The sequence below is a fragment of the Pollicipes pollicipes genome, unplaced genomic scaffold, assembly GCF_011947565.3.
Source record: "Pollicipes pollicipes isolate AB1234 unplaced genomic scaffold, Ppol_2.1 Scaffold_2555;HRSCAF=2994_pilon_pilon_pilon, whole genome shotgun sequence".
Taxonomy (NCBI): Eukaryota; Metazoa; Arthropoda; class Thecostraca; order Pollicipedomorpha; family Pollicipedidae; genus Pollicipes; species Pollicipes pollicipes.
In genome coordinates this window covers 20,949,664-20,969,165 of record NW_023596136.1, presented here as the reverse complement: position 1 = coordinate 20,969,165, position 19,502 = coordinate 20,949,664, and the positions used below count along the sequence as shown (strand labels likewise).

The 19,502-nt window shown below is 51.9% G+C and overlaps 1 protein-coding gene and 1 long non-coding RNA gene across 3 annotated transcripts in view; both read right to left on the bottom strand.

The window, feature by feature from the left end:
• Positions 1-680: 680 nt before the first annotated feature.
• Positions 681-18,639, bottom strand: LOC119109132 (uncharacterized). 2 transcript variants are annotated; one of them, XR_005095397.1, is made up of 3 exons: positions 18,550-18,609; positions 7,381-7,549; positions 681-3,326 (listed from the first exon to the last, which is right to left on the bottom strand). It is a non-coding gene; the product is annotated as an uncharacterized LOC119109132 (long non-coding RNA). The 2 variants fall into 2 exon arrangements; XR_005095396.1 differs by lacking the exon at positions 7,381-7,549 and having other exon boundaries at positions 18,550-18,639.
• Positions 3,277-19,502, bottom strand: part of LOC119099034 (interference hedgehog) — a 60,371-nt gene continuing 44,145 nt past the window's right edge. The window contains exons 14-15 of the mRNA XM_037222087.1: positions 18,550-18,699; positions 3,277-3,326 (exon numbers count right to left, since the gene is read on the bottom strand). Of these exons, the coding sequence (XP_037077982.1) occupies positions 3,277-3,326; positions 18,550-18,699 (200 nt within the window). The remainder of the gene's footprint in view (positions 3,327-18,549; positions 18,700-19,502) is intronic.

Here is a 19,502-nt window from a genome sequence, read left to right as displayed (position 1 = left end):
CTCCTCTTCCCGCCCCCCTCCGGCTCCACTCAGCTGTACCCCCCCCCCCCCCCCCCAGTTCGATGAGTAGCACCGGAGCGGATCTAGTGCAGGCCTGTTCAGTCGGTGTCGGCGTAGCTCCAGTCCGGCCACAGCCCAGCTACGCCCTGGCATGGAATGTGCTTCAGCGCTGTCAGCCTGCAAGTGCACTCCAGGCAAACTCCAGGACCGTGTCGAACTGGACCACGGCGGCTCTCTTCGTGATGTCATTAATGGTAGCCATGCTCCCAGTCGTCAGTGCAGGCCAAAGTCGGCAACCTAGCCATACAGCACGCCTACCAGCAATACCCAGATGAAAGTATTGTCTAATCTGAACTTACAGCGCACTAGTCCGTAGTGTTAAGCCTTTGTGCTTGTTGATTGCGCTTGTAATGGTGCTTAATGCGGCTAGTAACTCAAGAGTTCACTAGCATCGATCCACAGTCGGATCTTGTTGCAGAATGGGATCGCATCACAACGCAGTGACCAGTGACCAGTGCCACGTGTCTGGCTAGTACGATAGCCATAGTTCCGCCATTTTGTTTGATCTGTTTCAGTCTGGTGGCAGTTCAGGTCCTCTCGAGACGCGGAAGGACACAACCGAAGATGATAAGGTGTCGTCCATCCCGTCAGGCTCAGCGCTCTGCTCAAGTAGAAAACGATTCGGAAAACGGTCGTTTATTCAGCGAGTGTACGCGCTGGTCATTATCCGACAGGTAATGTAGCATTTCAACACTCGGCTCAGATCGTCCAACACGAGCCTACATCATCATTGAGCTCACACGCGAACTTTTGACAATGCATCCCATGAATGGAGGAAGAACGCACCAAATGTGACGCTTATACAAACAGGTACCCTCATAAACATATATAAATACCACAAAACAACAGTTGAACCGGGAATGGACCAGTGTCATCTGACACCAGCACCACAAACAGCGGGGCCCCACACCCATCACTAAGCGTGCACGATCCATGCATGACTGTGCACATAAAACAATTTTGGATTCAAACAAACTGGATTCCATACTCCCCCGATAAAGCAGCACGCGTACGAGCATGTGGCAGTCAGGTCTAGCGGGGGAATCAGCCAGGTCTGTCATGCAATAAACGCATAGCTGTCTTATAGGACGTTAGAAATATAAAGCACGCTCGGGTAATGCACACAGGGGTTCGATCTGACAAGTTTCGTAGACAGCATGTGGCAAAATGACTTACCCTTCGTCAGATGAGTAAACACTGAAAAATTGGGATCGGTGGTGGCTGTGATAATGAAAAAGTAAATTCCTGTCGATAAAAATGATTGCAATGGCAGCTTTATGGCTCGGGATTCAGTTTTTATTTCAGTTTTCCGCACCAGATTACATTGCTTTACCATTTTTACGAGTGAATGCGGCACATTGTAGGCAACCCGTTTGCCAACGTGGACCACGCATCGGGCCCCACACCAAATTTCGCTAGATTTAGAGGTCTCTTGTATCCAACTTTGCAGGGCATGTTGCCAGAGCCAGAGGATGACGTTATTTAGTACCGCAGAATATGTTTAAAAGATCGACTTTTGTCCGCTTAAGTCACGTACAGCGGAATACATTTGAGATTTTACAACAGTGCACACAGTGCCATGATCTAGGCAAGTACAAAAGGTCAAGCTGGGTTACTCCGGGGTCAATTAAAGACTTACGTTGAGGTGATCCCCCCCCCCCTCCAGAATGGCGTGATTTTAACAGCGGCACATAACACGCACCTTTGTGCATGGTGTAAGGACTTCGTTTGCCAATTTGGCGACCAACGTCATTGCCTGACCTAATGTGACGCCGGCTTCAGATATCCTTCGGAATTATGTCAAACATTAGTGATATTCATTACATTGCCGTCAGTAAGTTAACTAACAAATAGCACCTCAAGGACAACTAAAACACAAGAAATGTGTCACACAGCACGGCAAAGGTGTCATGCAGAATGGAGAGCGCCGAGCTTCTTCACCTTTACCTCTAAGGCCTGTGAGGACGATGTAATAGATTGATGCCCTCCAGAGCTATTTATGGGTTGAATGAATCCGAGATTAAATCGAATAGGATTGGGTTAACTTAAACGCTAGCCAATACTAAAACATTGAAAAAGAGAGAAAGTTCTAAATGTTGAGTTATGAAATAGTGAACGTGTCCATGCGCTACATTCAACACCTGTCTTCAACTGGATAGGGTATGGTGAAATGGACGGATCATTCCGGGAAATATTTTCGCTGAGAGGGATTGTGAAGGCTCGGCTTAGGGAGTTTGTGCAAAAAGCGCATTTTAGAGCAGACTGGATTCGTGATCGATGGATTGCACTAGAACGAATTCTGAGCAAATCGGTTTATGAAGAGCTACATAGACTTGACGCCGTGTGAAGTGGAAACTTTAACCAAGATGTAGTTAAACTGATAGCGCAAACTGGATAGGCTGGATTTATCGGCGCGGGCCAGTTTCATCTGCGGGAGGCCGAGCCTGGCATCGACGCCTCGTGGGCTGACAAGACGCTGAAACTCAGATACACGGGAGTGAGAGTGAAACGTCATGGACGTTATCTGTTGAAGCAAACTCCTCCAAAGATCACGACCATCAGCACTTCAGAGCCAACGCACAATCAAGATAGCGTGCCGCCGGGGCAAGACTAATACCGTTCCGGCCTCCATGAGTGCATTCCCATTACGGCTTAATAACCCGCTTATCTGCTCTCCTACGGCGCCCCGGTAGCGCCGACCCACACCGGTGGCGGCGTGGCCCATGCAGAGGGCGGGACTTTGCTTGCGACACGCGCCCCCACTGAGGTTAAACTCAGCAGGCGGTGCGGAGCGCACCCACTCACGAGCGTGTCTCGAGCCGAGCGCCCGCGCGCGGCCGTCTCTGATAGAGCCGCACACTGGGCACTGGGTTTGCAAACGACGCCGTGTGCCACGTCGCGTGACCCTCTGGAACTTTCCAGCGTCATTGAGCACCATATGACACCCGCCCGGCTTCGCTGCCGCCCAGTCTCCGTCGACGCTCATAAATGTGAAGCCGTAGTGCTGAGCTCGTCTCTGGGTGACGCCACTATGCTTGCGAATATTTAGTGTCTCAGAGACCGTTTAATTTTTTCCACTTTGGCGAGGTGGCTCAGAGACCTCTGAGCTCCGAGCTGGCGGCGGGCCTCAGAGACTGCTGTGCGGCCCAGGTACCGCCGAGATTCGGTCCCGTCGTACGGTTCAGATGCTGCTCAGATTCTGTCCTTACGTCGGGTTCAGATACTGCTCAGTTCCCGACTGCGGTCGCGCCACTCCGATTCAAACCCTGAGGACAGAGGGGCAGGTTAGGGTCTGGTGGTGCGGCCACGGGCGTGCCACGCATAATGTCGCGCGTTGCTCAGCGTAAACCAAGGGCACCACTGCCACACGCATTCGGAGGAAGGGCTTCGACGTCAACGTATTAGCGCGTCCGATACCTCAGTTGGTTAGGGTGCCGGCGTTCTAACCAACTGAACCAAGAACCAACCAGGGCAGGCCTGCCTTCTGATCTACCCATCAGCGACGAGGTGGGTTAGAGTCGCTTTAGGTGCACGTTATGATAGACAGATATGTCCTGCAGCCAGTGGCTGAGACCGCGTTAAAGGTCAGTTGATGTCAGAGAGCAGGAGGGACCGTGTCAAGCATTGCGGGACATTCCATTTTTGCCATCAAATTCTGTCCTTGACCTGGAATCGGATTCACGATCGGACGATACGGATCACGGCTCACACAACAAACAGCTTTGCATGCGCTCGGATCCTAAAAACATGTATATTCATAGAGTTTGGATTAAATTAACAGTCTGTCACAACGGGAAACAAATTGTAGTCGTTCATGTGCATTAAGGTGGGTTTGGGATATATATATATATATATATATATATATATATATATATATGTATATATATATATATATGCACACATACATACATATAATTAGTATATCTTGCAGAACCTTCTCTTTTACGCATGTTTGATTAAGAATGACCGTTGACTCAGCATTGACGAGCGTTTTTATGCATCGTTCGAGTTTGCGAGCTTTCGACTTAGTGTTATCGTTTAGATCAGAGATAGTGCGTTCCAAATAACTTATATCTCCGTCCATCTGTGCATTTTTATGTTTCAAGATCTCATCTCATCGTCGGCGGTAGTGTTATCTGCAAAACATCTTCCATTACGGAGAAGGGAAATGAAGCATGGCTGATTCAATTCACACCAAAATCCTATTATTACTTTGATACATGTAAAATACTCTATGCATACATAGTGAGAACACCTTTGAGTATGAAGGAGACAAATCTAGTAAGCCCCATTTTCGTAAGACAAACTCCTCTTATTACTGTCATACACATAAAATGTCCCCAAGCACTTCAAAGACACGAAACGATTGTCACAATCACATCTATAGCACTTTCCACCCACCACTTAGTAATTCAAGGGTGTGGGAAAATGTGTTTGTGTGTTAAAGGCAGGAGATAGTTCGTTAATAAATACGCTTTCCCGAATTTGACGGCGTCCTCACTCATTGCACGTCTGAAGAATGCCACTTGTATCGATGTTCTGGGATGTGCGTGTCGCATATACTTCAGAGGTGCACCATCACGTAAATGCATTGTCAGGCGTCGTGAGTGTCGTGGTCACGCCAATATAGTGTGTGGAACGATGTTTGCAGCCTTCGATATTGCATTTGAATTGATACAGTACATTGGCGCATTTTAGTTTGTTGGGTTTGTGTGGGCTGTTTCTCATATGAAAGTAAGAGATTTTCCAGCTACTATGATAGATGACAATGTCTATCTTATATGGTCGTTCTTGTGTTTTACATGTCGAGTGATGATCTTCCGTACAGCCTTGTCGCCATGTTTGTGGGCAGATGCTTTTTTATTTTGGTAATACAGCTGGATGGTTGCTTGCTTGTCTTATCTTGGTTTGTTGTCAAAGTGCCTTGTCATATGTCGTCCAATCAGAGCAATGCTTGAATGCACGTGTAAGGAATGACCCCGTGACGCTAATTTTGTAGCGTCGGGGACACTCACGGAGAGCGTTAAAACATCGCCCTTTGTTAATCTTCTTTCGGTATACGGTCGTTCTAAATCGCTGTCATTAGCCCCGTTTACAGGGGGAATTGAAAATGTTGACGGATTGACATCAAAGCTAGTCACCTGCAGTTATTTTAATAGTTTTCCTGCACCCGCGGTGCTGGTAACGTGGCGCCTTTGAGTCAAGCTGTGCAGCGTATTGCTATCGCACTGAACTAGCTGTAATAAAAACCTTACCTCCCTTCTGGGAAATCCGTGTCAATCTTATGTCCTCCGCTACAACTTAGTAATACTACCGCACACCACAATACCAACAGCAACTATGTCATGGCCGGCGTCACCCTAAACGTGGTGCTTCTGCGGCCTAACCCTCGTGCATACACAGATTCCAGCAACCACCTGACAGCTGAAATTAAACCTGACCAATCAGCGAAGAGCTTTCAAAGATCAAGATCGATAAAAATGGCATATGGAAGCGAGGTCGTTCATCTCGGGACCGCTGGACTACCATATTCGATATGGTAGCTTGGCACAGATTCGTTCCAAGATGCTGTATTCTCAATGCATAGAAATATAGTTCAAGATGTTAAACTGTTGCGCAAGAGAATAACCGAGATCGCCATCATTGGCACTCTTTTGTTTCAGTCTGGCAACCATTTATTTTCCAATGTAACCAGTGCAATTGTCCATCAACGGTCACGTCAAGAAAGGGTATTATACTTTGCACACTTAGTCCTTCTGTGAATTTTAGACCAGACTGCTCTTCAACGTTTTTTTTTTCCTGAGACGTTCTAGGTGGTCAGTGTCCCCAGCCTCCACAAATATATGCTCTACATAGCGACAGTAAATGTCCGGTCTGGTGCTGTCTTTTCTATGTCGTCCTAATATATATATATATATATATATATATATATATATATATATATATAAAGAGGCCCGGGACTCCGCTCACCGAGTCCGGGACTCGTATGACCGAGCCCGGGACTCCTTTGGCCGAGCCCGGGACTCCGCTCACCGGGCCCCGGGACTCCTCTGGCCGAGCCCGGGACTCCACTCACCGAGCCCGGGACTCGCCGCATCCGACCGGGGGCCAGTACTTCGCATCCGCCTCCGACCGGTAGTCCGTCTCCTAATCTCATTGTCACGTCATTCACTGCGGAACTTTAAGCCCCGAGCCACATTCGATTTGGCGGCGAACAACGGGCGAGTACTGCACGCCCTCCGGGGACGCCGTCCCATCACTGGTGTCGACGGTAGAGGCAGACAACACCGTCGATGGAAACGCGACCGCAGGGCTGAACCTCAACGGACGGGCAGCTCCTGACGAGAACGCGTCCAAGTCGGGACGGAATGGCACATTCACAGCTGGGAAGTTAGTACCCTGCGAGAAATCTCTTGCGGCATTTGGAACAAGATGCTTGCACCTGCCCCTCCAACGGCTCTCAGCATATCTCTTGTCCCATCTTAAGGTGGCATAGAAGCTTGCCCTATGTCCTGTAGTCCCCATAAGGCTCTCCGGTGTCAGTTGGCAACCACGATGCATTAAGTACGCGTACTTCTAGCCCTTTGGTTCTGCGTAAGCACAAATTATACAGAACAAGAAGAAAAAGGAAAGCGTTTTCAAAAGTGCTTCTGATTAAAGAAATAACGAAAAAGACACATTAATGCATTGGCGCGCTGCGGGAGACTACAATAACACTGAACAACTGGGTGCTGATTAAACACAGCACACGACCTTCTGCTTTTGTGGTTTTATACTTGGCCTACGCAAGCTAGTCTTCTCGTCTTCATGCAATGAATATGGCAACTGTGATTTGATTGAGGTCATGCGTTGTTCAAAAGACACTTTAAAAACGGATAACGGCGAACAAGTAAGCGCAAATTAGCCCTTAACTTACACATATTTGAACTCCGTGCACCTGGACTTATGTGAAATGTCGCCACACAGTGCCCAAACTTTTTTTAGTACAAATGAGAGTGGTACAATTGATAATACCAACAAGGTATTATCAATTGTAGGAACAAGAAAAGGAACGAACACCAGCCCGCTTTCACGGAACAAATGCTCTGACCATGTAAGCGTGACCCACCGTTCGTTGAGAACAGCCTTACTTCCATATTGTATTTCGATATAGGGCGACCGCCTTGTCTTTGGGCGCCAAATTTCGATAATCCTAAGCATCCTACCAAAATCCACAACCGGAAGAACGACACCCTCCTCATCTCCTCCCACCTCCGCATGTACACCACTCTGTCGCTTTGGCAAGCTCTCATCTGGCAGCCGGACGCCGTGTCCACCCACCGTCGTTTCTGCGCGAGCGGTCGGCGGGTCGCCGGTCGCCGGCGCGACCGCAGTATTTGTTGTTGTTGAGCGCCGGCGTCGCGGCCTCAGGCGGACCGCTCGCCGCTCCGGACGGTGCCGCCGCGGGCGCGGGCTGGCAGAACGACGTCTCCACGCAGGTCCCCGTCTCCTGCCGGCCGGGGGCAGTATGACGTGCGCTGCGGCGATGGACACTCGCTGGCGGGAGTGGGTGTCGCCGGAGCAGCCGGCGGTCCGGCGGGGTGGACGGCTCCGTTTGACGATATGAGAGGCCGTGCGAGCGCAAGTGCCAGAACACTGGATTGATGAAACGCAGGCGTCGACGGCCGAGGTTTTCGAAAAGCACGAAGTGGAGGTCCGCCAAGATACCACATGGGAACGATTCCCATTTCATCTGACAGTGGGCAAGGCCTGGCAGTGGTCAATACGAGCTGTGACAATATGGCTGAAGAGTACCAACCACCCACTGCCGTGGCTGCCAGGCATAGTAAAATGGATCAGGTGGTGTTGAAAGCCGATGCATTCGCCGACTATCCCGACCCTAACCCGCACGCGCGCAATCCGCATGCATGAAGCTGAAAATAGAATGGAGTTGCACTGCATGCCGTTGCGACACTTTGACCTTTAGATAAATACTCTGCTGCGATTTTCGCAGTCCCGTTTGATCAATGATGTGCGTAGAGGAGTTTCAAATAGGTTCGTGAGGTTGAAAGGTGGACTGAAACTGGCGCACTGGCAAACTATCCGTGGCGGTTCATTAAATATTAATAGTGATTTATGTCCCAAGAGCATCAGCCAGGATATGGCTATTGCGTCTTAACGTCGAGCAGGGGATCCGAAAGCTTCGCAGTCTGGGACGGCGCTGCGTCTTCCGAGGCTGCTGAACGCATGGAGTTGAGTGTAAGCATGCTACGGACTAATCCATGGCTAGTGATGCTGTTCCGGCCGGGTACCAACACGATCTGCTTTTCGCGGAGGGAAGCGCTTCTTTCCATCTGCACGACAAGATCCGTGTAAGCGATCCCTACTGGATGTTGTGGAGCCGAATTATCCAAGCGGCACGCACGCAGCAAGATGGCATCCGAAGGTCACGTACGACCATTCCCGGCAGTACACAGTACACTCGCAGACGTCCATTTTGAGCACACGCTGTCGAGGTCCTCAGCCCCGCTGGCGCAGATGTTAATGCGACGCCTCCACCGCCGGTGAGCAAATCCTGTCCAGCAGCCTGGCGCTCCCGGTGAGCCCGGTGAGCGCGCCACTTGACGTATCGGCCAGATCTGATCCGAAATCCCCGGGGTAACATCCTGACATTACAGCGTGATTAGGTATGCAGACGGCTTGCTCCAATATCGCCTAGTAAGAGCAGTTGGTGCATATCAAAACGCAGCCCGCGCCTGATCATAAACCGTGCGGTGCCGACCGCTGGATCGGGGACTGCAGAGGTCCTTCGGACCGGCAGAGCAGCGAGTGTCATCGCTCCCGTCAAGAGTGTCATACGCGCCTACGCATCCGGCGGGATCTCAGCCTCAGCTCAGACTGCTGCGACACAGACTGCTCAGACTGTTGCAGCACACTGTTGGCTCTCGGAGCAGCCAGACGGCACAGTCCGGTACCGCCCACGGACTGCTCCTGAGAGAGCTCTCAAGTTTGCCTCACTCGGGGCGCCATGGGATCCTGTTGGCGTATCGGTGCATCGGGTGAACCATAGGGGGTTGGTCCCAGACACTCATGTTAGTCAGCTGTTGATTCCTATCAGTTTTCAACTCCGGCGTCCTCAGCATTGCGGGAGAGTTATTCATCTTTAGCATGTGGGCCTCTCAACGCACGCAACATAAGTATGTGCCAAGAGCCATTGGTGTAACCAAGCCTCAAACACTACTGGGGTTCAGTTCTGTTCTGGTGTCATTTAGCATGGCCAAAACATAAAAAATAATCCAATCGGCGTAAAAAGGTATTCGGGTTTGAAACTCTCCGTCAGTAACGGCGGTTACGCCCGTGCCAAGCGCTAAAGCGACCGGGAGTACGGCCAACACGCACCGTACGTTAGCTAGTGCTGTGGGTCTGATAGTCGGCAAACATTACTACAAAGGATGAGGTGTTCACGATAGGCTGCACAACATTCATGGAAGTTCGTCTTCTTCACAAGGCATTGATGTACGTGTTGCGGTCTACTTAGCTGTCTGCCTCCCCTGAGCGCGACCCGTTCAGTCGAACAGCCACTGTTTACGGATGACAGTTTAATTTGTCAGAGGTCAATAGGTTATGAGCGATCCGGAACAAATGTTAGTTTGCATGCACCGAGTATGCTTATAGTGGTATCCATAGCCACATGTTTATGTTTTGTGGTCGCAGTAACATTTTAGTCAAATCGCCATTAAGTATAGATTTGAGAAAACGTCTCACGCAGTGGCATCGAAACAGCAGGCAAGTAATCAAACAAAAACATCCTTATCAGAACAGGCACCACCGTTTAAGCAGCATCGTATTCATCCGGTACCACATCAGAAAGCTTATCGGTGCCTTCCCACACGCTACGGTCTGGGACCAGCTGTACTAACCGTACCGCACACCGTCCGACCCGGTCTCAGAGCCCCGTTACGCCGGCCCTCCGTCTAAGATCATGCTCCTCCGCTCCCACCCCAGCCGCACCGCACACCGTCCGACCTCGTCTCAGAGCCCCGCTGCGCCGGCTCTCCGTCTAAGATCACGTTCCTCTGCTCCCACCCCAGCCGCACCACAGCTGCGGGGCTCTGAGCGGCTATGAGACGGCTCTGTCCGACCCCGTCTCAGAGCCAGGCTCCGCCGCCGCTCCGTCCGAGATCGCGTCGCCCCTGCTCCCGCCCCCGCCGGCAGCCGTTTTTACGGCGATGCGAGCAGATGGGCGACGAAAGAACAACGCCTGCCTGATTCCCATTTGCCTCCCGCCTCGTTAGTTTAATTCAGCGGCGGGCGACGGCGCTCGTCGCCGCCGCGGGCGCCGCGCCTCGTCACTGGCGCCTCTCGTGGCGGGGCGCCCGGGCGCCCTCTCGGCGGCTGCATTAGCAGTGCTGAAGCGGGTGCCGCGTCGGACCAGTCGGGTAACGATCTTTGATGTCCTCGATTCCCGCGCTGATTTGGATTTATCGGCGCGCCTCGTTGTTTTGAAGCCGGGGATTATGGGTGGGCCGCCGGGGGGACGCGAGCGACGCTGGCCGGGTCAATGGCGAGCTGGCCGTTTCGCAGCGTCGCCGCTCTCCAAACGGCGGCACTCGGCGATGTCCGGCCGCGCGCGGCCGAGCCGAGCCGGTCCCCAGCCGCAGTATCGCCGCTTGGTTTGCCGTGAGATGTCGGCGCTCGGTCCGCGCGTCTCGGCCGCCGGCCAGCGCGGAGGGCTCCGCACTAGCCCTCGCTGTCTCTCGGCCGAGTCGCAGCGGCGCGGAATGGGCGCACGCAACTGGAACGCAGGCCTGGCGAGCGCTGACGGGCACTGCCGCCGGCGGCGCACCGGCCTCCCGGGGGCGCCCGCTCGCTGCTGCTCCCGGGGGACGCAGCAGCGGGCGGGAGGGCGGGCGCCGCGGCGGGATCGGTCGGTCCGCCTGTCATCCTCCCGGCAGCAGACGGCGGGTGGGCCGGTCAAGCCGGCAAGCGACGGTAGGGACGGGATAAGGGGCTCGCCCCGCGCCGCGTCCGCTCCGCCCGCCTCTCACTTCTGCCGCCAACACGGCCCAAATGCCACCGCCTCTTATGATGGCCCATAAAGTCGAGGACGCCACTGCGCCCCGAATTAAAGAGTGGACGGCGAAATCAGGCGCGTTCAGCGCCACCATGGCGTCAGCATACTGAGCGCGAGTGAAACTGCCCATGTCGGTCTATTGGTGGACGAGCCGTGCCGGTACCTTAATCGACGACTGATATTGGTCCAGTACTGGATCGACCCTGTCAGTTCGCCCCTTTCGGCGTGTATCAGTGCGGTTCCGGAAGGTCGATTTAGGCTTGCTTCCTTAAGTTTCTTGCCGTCAACTTTCTTGTGCTACTTGACTCCTATGATGTACATGCCTGCTAAAGGAATCTGCACGTAAAAGAGTCCCTGCGGACGAGACTGGTCTCGCTCAGTGCGGGTTCCATGCGGCCCGTCCATGAAGGCCCGTACCGCTCAGTTTCTGTAAGGTCGAATATGGTTGTCCATGGCTGTAACGTTCGCATTCGTCCTCTGCAAGCTTCGATTCGACTGGATGCTACACGCACCGTGGTCAATGAAATTTACACGTCGGACAACAGCGTCTTACAAACTAGCCTAAAGGCAGGATTTAGTTCCCAATAAATTAGAAACATGGACGTATTGTTTGTTGCTGCTGCGGTTTGGCCTCGGCCATAACGCAGCGGACTAAAACAATTACCGTGATTAATGGTTCGCTGACCGCATAATTACTTCCATTTGCAATTCATGCATGTTGAAGATCTTACGCCTACCGAAAACTCTGTTTTTCGTTTGTGTCACTATGACGTTTTATTCATCTTGTAACGACCCTGCAAAGATTTGACACGGACCCTGAAGGAGGTGACTATGCTCTCGTGATGCTTCGCAAAAGTAGCACTATTTCAAAAATGACAAGTGGTTTTTGTTGACATTGGAAAGCGGCTAACTGGAAACATAAATTTCAGTTCGGTCAGCAAAAATAATTTTACTTCTACTTAGAAAAATAAAGGCTAGGAGCAGAGAGAAAAAATAAAACGTATTTGGGGAGAGCACAAAAAATATGCTAAACGAATTGGAGGAATGTGTCGGTGCGTTCTGTTCGTGCACCTTGCTCTTATACAATTTGAGAAAAAGTACCGTACCTTCATGGCCGTGATGCTCTTATACGATTTGGGAAGAGGCATCGTACCTTTAAGGCTGTGATAATGCATTATTATAGTATCCTCCGTAATTAAGCTATTACCTTACATGGTCAAATGCCGAGGTGACGTTCTATTTGGTTTCATCAGCAAAGCACGTGTCGCTACACGCCGTTGCAACCGGACAGCCATCGCAGGCGACGGCGGCTTCCTGAGAGATCCTTCCAAGGCAGCGAGGCGGCCACCGTCGGCCCGCTCCCACAGGGCGCGTGATTCAGCAAGTTCCGGGCGAGCTGGCTGCCATTCAGCCTGCTAGACTACCACCAGCGCTATGAGTTCCACGGAGTTCGCCCTACGCGGTGACGAGCTGGCGGCAGGTCGGAACTCCGCTCGGCCGGCAAACGGGCGATGCACTCCGCCGCGGAGTTGCTGCCGACCGACACTAGAGACAGCTGGAGCTGGGCGATGAGAATCTGAGTTTGAGAACCCCGATCGGACGCGCTGACGAGAGCCTGTCTGTGAAGAGCGTCGGGTGTGTTCATCTGTCACTGGCGGAGGCGTGGGACCGTTGGCCACTGACGCGCGTGGGATCGTTTGTCACTGATAAACATGAAATCGTCTGGCGCGGATTGAGGGATGTAACAGCTCCGTGCAGCGAGCGGCAGATGGTTGTCCCAATACCCACTGGGAGCAGGACGGGCAATCACGCCCACCCCCTCCCTGTCACCTGCCACCCCCAAAAGCCAGGCCTCAGGCGGATGTACCGAACTGATCTGCCTGCGAAGCCCCAGGCAGGAGACTCCTCTCTCTCCTTCTCTCTCTCTCTCTCTCTATCTCTCTCTCTCTCTCTCTCTCTCCCTCTCTCTCTCTCTCTCTCTCTCTGATTTTCTCTCTATCTCTCTCTCTATTCTCTTCTCTCTCTCTTTCTCTCTCTCTCTCGCTCTCTCTCTTCTCTCTCTATTCTCTCTCTTCTCTCTCTCTCTTTTTCTCTCTCTATCTCTTCTCTCTCTCTCTTTCTCTCTCTCTCTTCTCTCTCTCTCTTTCTCTCTCCTCTCTCTCTCTCTCTATCTCTCTTCTCCCTTCTCTCTCTCTCCTCTCTCTTCTCTCTCTCTCTCTCTCTCTCTCTCTCTCTCTCTTCTCTCTTCTCTCCCTCCTCTCTCTCTCTCTCTTCTCTCTCTCTCTCTCTCTTAAAACCACTGGACAAAGAACAGAAAACAGGGACGGTTCTGTCTGCTCCGTAACCGTCCATCTTCCCAGTCGATCATTCTTGCAGCCATTCCTGCAAGGAGGCGCATGACAGAACTCGGCTCGCGCCGGATATAGTTTATCGGGCAGCCGAGAGGGGCGGGGCGTCGTAACTGGGCCGTCCATCAGGGCCGCTTCGCCGGCCGGCGGCTTAGCGCGTTTATCGGTGGGCGGTGACGATGTGTGGGGTCGTAAAGTGGGCATCGCCAGATGGTTGTGAGGACGTGGTCTGCACATCAGGGTCGCGTCCGGGCGGCGTCCACCACCCGCAGCAAGCGGACGGTTCCCCCACCCCGCAGCGAGGGCGGTGTCCCCGCCCGCAGCGAGCGGACGGTTGTCCCCGGCCCGCAGCGAGCGGACGGTGTTCCCCCCGCAGCGAGCGGACGGTGTCCCCCCCGCAGCGAGCGGACGGTTGTCCCCGCCCCGCAGCGAGCGGACGGTGTCCCCGGCCCCGCAGCGAGCGGACGGTGTTCCCATCCCGCAGCGAGCGGACGGTGTTCCCGCCCCGCAGCGAGCGGACGGTGTTCCCATCCCGCAGCGAGCGGATGGTGTTCCCATCCCGCAGCGAGCGGACGGTGTTCCCGACCCGCAGCGAGCGGACGGTGTCCCCCGCCCCGCAGCGAGCGGACGGTGTCCCCCGCCCCGCAGCGAGCGGACGGTGTTCCCGACCCGCAGCGGGCGGACGGACGGTGTTCCCATCCCGCAGCGAGCGGATGGTGTCCCCACCCAGCAGCGAGTGGGTGGTGTCCCCGCTCCACAGCAAGCAAACAGCGTCCCCGCCCCGTAGCGAACGGGCAGGGCTCGGACGGTGCCCCATTCGGAACACCGGTGGCGTCCGCGAGCTGCCCCTTCCTGGAGTCCAACGGGGACCAGGTGGCGTTCTGCTGTGGAAACCTGCCTCTTTCTCAGAACAGCCCAGGCGGTGTTCTATACTGAGCATGAATCGAGGTCGAATGTAGAACAGAGACACTGAGTTCCAATATGATGATATAGATAATGCGGGAACAGATATAGCCGAGCAGACTCCAGCGATATAAAAAGGAGGCAAGAAATACTGTCATAGTCAGGTGGCTGGACGCAAGAGAAGTAGCACGTAGTTTGTGAAGCCACCGCAGGGCGATTGCACGGACCCATGCCAAGCGAGATTCTGGGCACTGTGAAGTGCTCGGCGTTTTGGACACTATGGCGTAGACATCTTGGAATCGGTAAATAATAGCCTTAGCAGCCCGCTCCCCAGTGATCAGCGGAGAGCAGTGACCGGATCCAGCTCGCATGACCAGATGATATACCAATATTTCCTAGATGTCCGTGATATTTAATGTCCAATATGATCAACTTTTGTGATGGCGAGGAATCCATACCACTTCCTTGACAACCTGCGGAGAATCAAGGTGAATTAACACGCGCCCGGGTGAGGGTAGGCGTCAAATTAACCCCCGAAGGTTTTCCTGAATGATTTCCGAACGGCGTGACTTCACCGCGCCAAATTTGGAGAGCTTTATAGAATTGAATGGCGGATCTTTTGATGCAAAAGTTTAATGTACTTGCCAAGGTTGTTGACCAGTGACAGGTCAAAGTCAGGCCATGGCTGTCAGCGAAGGACATTTCTGAGGAATTGTTTGATGCCATCCCACAACGGAGTGTTGAACGAACCCATACATATATGAAATAATACCTAAGACATTAAACCAGTCGAATTTAGAACTACAACCAATTCAACTGACCCAGGGTAAGTTGTAAAGATCAGGCCAAGGTCAAAACTAACCTGTTTTTTTACTCGAGAGCTTGGTTGATGAGGAAGTTTCTGGTGCTTATTTCGAATACATTAGTGACAGTGACTGACAATAATATTCCATATTACAGACCACATCAGACCGTATTTCATATTTCAGACATAAAGAGACCGACAACAATACTGCACACTCAATAACACACATATGTCATGGTCTTTTAATGGCTAGAATAGATCACTGAACTAAAATGACCGAGGTCAGTATTTTGTATTTTAAGGAACATGCCGTTTCACGTAATCCCTGACTCTGATCTGAATGGCAAAATGGGAGTAATCTCGTAGGTATTTGGTCACCTTGACCATATAAACGTCACACAAGGTCGCTGATCCTTAGTTGAACACCACTGACCTTTTGCTTGGCCACAGGTATCTAGCTTCACGCCGGTTGCATTAGGAGGTCTGGGCCATTTGCGACACCAATCTAGAGTTTGATATTACCTGACCTCACCTGATCCCAAGGTCATGACGTATGAGCCTAACATTTTGACACAAGTGGAATCTATGTACGGGCCAACCTACCCTATAATTGAGGTGTTTCTAGCAGGGATGAAAAAGCTTTTGATTTACCGGATATGATCGCTGACAAAAAATAACACTTTTGCGAGCCAATTGGTGACAAAATAACGAAAATGTAAACCAATTTCATTAGACCATACAATATTACCACTTACTATCCCAGCTTAACGAAACTCAAGGTTTGGCATTGGTCCATGCTTGTTAACACTTGCAGCGTGATCATGTGTAGAACACATGCCGAAGCGTCGGCGATTCACTATATCAACAAATTCAATCATAAGATGCTGCCAAATGTAGTAGCTTTAATCAGGATAGTTTTATCAAGTACCAGAAAGATATTACAAACTATGCTATATTAGTGCTGACGCCACAGATCAGCGGTGACACGGTGCTTTTCCAGTGCCCCTCAGATCGGTGCTCTTCACAGATTTTGCAGTCAAGACTCACTTCACATACCACACAGTATAAAAAAGCAAATAACCAGGCTTATTACTAGTTGTAAGGATCGCGGTTCGCCGCAGCATCTTGCGACGGACGTGATCAGTTTGCTACGCAGCGTTTTAAACGTCGTGCCATTGGAGACACTGTTCGTTGTGTTCATGTCGTGAGAAGCTGACTGGCTAGAAGTCCGTAGCTAATCGTCGTCTTTTTAATGCAATAACGTTAAAAGCCTTGCCGATTTACGAGGATTGTTGTGTGGATATCTGAGCTGTAACTCCAGAGATAAACGGAGGACGTCGGAGCGACACATCTAAGATATTCATCCGGGGCTTTCTGCTGCTGAGAGTAACAGCGGTTTTGAGGTAAGAGACCGAGCATCACTATTGTAGGCCTCTCACATTGCCCGTTGCGCTTCTGGCTTAGCGCACTGATCGGTGAACAGGCATGAGACAAAACGCTTTTTACTTTCATCATATTACATATAAAGCTGAGTGAGGGCGTTTGAGGTATTAAAAAAGGTGCTGCTGTTTGTATCTATATATACCAATTTTGCATGGGTTTTGCTCTAAATGATTCGGACTACGTTAGAATGTGTGAGTTCTGCACCGGTAATGGTTATGCGAAAATAGTGTAGGTCGCCCGCGCGCTCACCTGATGCACAATGACGCCATACAACCAAAGGTGACATTGTAGTCATGTGCTTGGAGAACCATGCTGTCGGTAAATCTAGGACCACAGGGATGCAGTTTTGCAAAATACGTAGGATTGAAGGATGGAGAAAAGGGGATAAGAAAAAAATGACTGAACCTGCCTCCAAAATGCACTCACAACAGTTTTCTCAACAGATTTGACGCACTTTCTTTTCACAGTTGAGAACAAGGGTGTAGTTTCTGGAAATTGGCTTGGGAGGTCACCCCCTAAAAATAACCAATGATGAAAAATAATGCCTAAAAATGATAACTAAAAACAGGAAACTACATCCATAGGAGACACAATCCCCTCCATTATCTGAATAGGAAACTGCACGTCTCCAAGCTGATTATGTTAAGCATGTCCTTATCTGATAATTGTATTTTTTAAGCCTTAACCGTCATGCACTGCTTAATGGGCAGCAAATGATACTTAAATGCAAATGAACTAACGAACCAAAGATGTTTGATGGTTACGCCGCATCGCATCAAATTTGTCTTTGTTCTGTGGTTTACTGCATTTAAAGTTATATTGCAACGGTTTCTGTGAGATTCGGCTGCAGGTGACAATTTAGACGGTTCCAAATTTCGTCGGTGACAGAAAAGGCACTTTTCTCAACCCCGATTTTAAGCTATCTTAGTTTTTGAGATTTCAGGGGTCAAACTGAGCCCCTTTCCCGAGCAAAGGGTACTCAACGGCCCCCGGGCGCATGCTAATCAAAGTGAATACCGCACCCAAATATTCAGTTTGGGTACGTATCCTAATAGCTTGGTTAGTGTCAAAACCAAAGATAATTACAAACCTGACATCAAGACGAAGGACAGCCCCGGAGTCATTTATAACTAAGTGGTCCGTCTCCTGAGTCCTCTCCTGAGTCCTGAGTGGTTGGTCCACTCTAGCAAGGCCAGTTTTTATACCCACAATCGATCATAGCGACACCACCCCACGAGCGAGGGCGAGAGCTACGACGAACCCAAAACGCCTGCAGCAGTACCAATCATCGGAATGAGGGCGTGGCGTTCCACGCCGCCCAAGGCTCTAGCATGCATAGCTTACAAAGGGCCGGCGGGGGGGCAGCGGTGGTCGATGCAGTTACCGGCCGATCTGGGGACAGGCAGCGGGTGAGGGATAGCTCACCTGGTGAGAGGCGGGATGAGCTCACCTCTCAGGAGGCGAGATGACTTACCTGGTGAGAGGCGGAGATGGCCCCCCCGGTGGGAGGTGGGATAGCCCACCTGGTAAGAGGTGGAGATGGCTTACCTGGTGAGAGCGGAGATGCCTCACACTGGTGGGAGGCGGGATAGCCCTACCTGGTAAGAGGAGGAGATGGCTCACCTGGTGGGAGGCGGGATAGCCCACCTGTAAGAGGCGGAGATGGCTCACCTGGTGGGAGGCGGATAGCCTACCTGGTAAGAGGCGGAGATGGCTCACCTGGTGAGGAGGCGGGATAGCCACCTGGTAAGAGGCGGAGATGGCTCACCTGGTGGGAGGCGGGATAGCCTACCTGGTAAGAGGCGGAGATGGCTTCACTGGTGGGAGGCGGGATAGCCTACCTGGTAAGAGGCGGAGATGGCTCACCTGGTGGGAGGCGGGATAGCCTACCTGGTAAGAGGCGGAGATGGCTCACCTGGTGAGAGGCGGGGACTCACCTGTCGAGAACTGCGGCCCGGTGGAGGTGCCGTCTGCAGACCCCCGTCTGACTCGGCCAGGTCGGGGTCGGGTGGCCAGGGCCCGCGGTGGCGCCAGCGGTTGGTGAACGCCGCCCTGAAGAGCGCTGTCGCCATATTCCTGTGCTACCTCTGCAGTGGGGGAAAATCCGGTCTCAGAGGTCTCCATGCGCCCGGATCAGTCCCCATCAGCGCGCAGGCGTCGCACTAGTGGCATTGCGTTCCAGCAAGTTCGCAGCATGTAGTAGAACGAAGTTGCTACGAGTATCGACATTTTGACATCCCTATCCGTGTTGATATATTTTTGTCGTCATTCGGACTTTACGATGCACTCAGCTGCTGAGGCTATGTGGCGTCGCCTGCCTCTCCCGCCGGCAGGAAGGGCGGGCGACGCGGGGAATCGAACTCCGAACCTCTGGTTTCCCAGACGCGCAGTGATTAACGCAGACGTATTAACCGCTACATTATCAGTACCCTTATAAGCTCATGAGGCCATTACGAAATGCTAAATAAACAAGTATAAACTATTGTCTGCACTCACTGACAAGTGGCTACATCAAGCGAGCCTTTGTCGCATCGAAATTGTGTTTCTTCGAATGCTGCCTCCGAGTGTCTGGATCTAAGCTTAAAAGCCATGGGTGCTTTATTTCCCCGACCGCGCGATGCATTCCAAATACGCGGTGGCGCCAAAACAAGCTCAGAAGTTTGCAGTTGGCCAAAGAAGTCAGCACCTCAGGGCGGCTGCTGTTGACAGCTCACCTTTGAAGTGCAAATGATTCCACAGTTAATACATTACTGACAAATTTCGAACGAAGTTCGCTAGTTTATTTCCAACTTTGCACTCACTGCATATAAGAAAGCGCGTTCAAGTCGCTAGTTTAGGAACCCGAAAGTTCGGAAGTAGTTGGTGAGTCTCCAGCGGAAGGAGACACTTC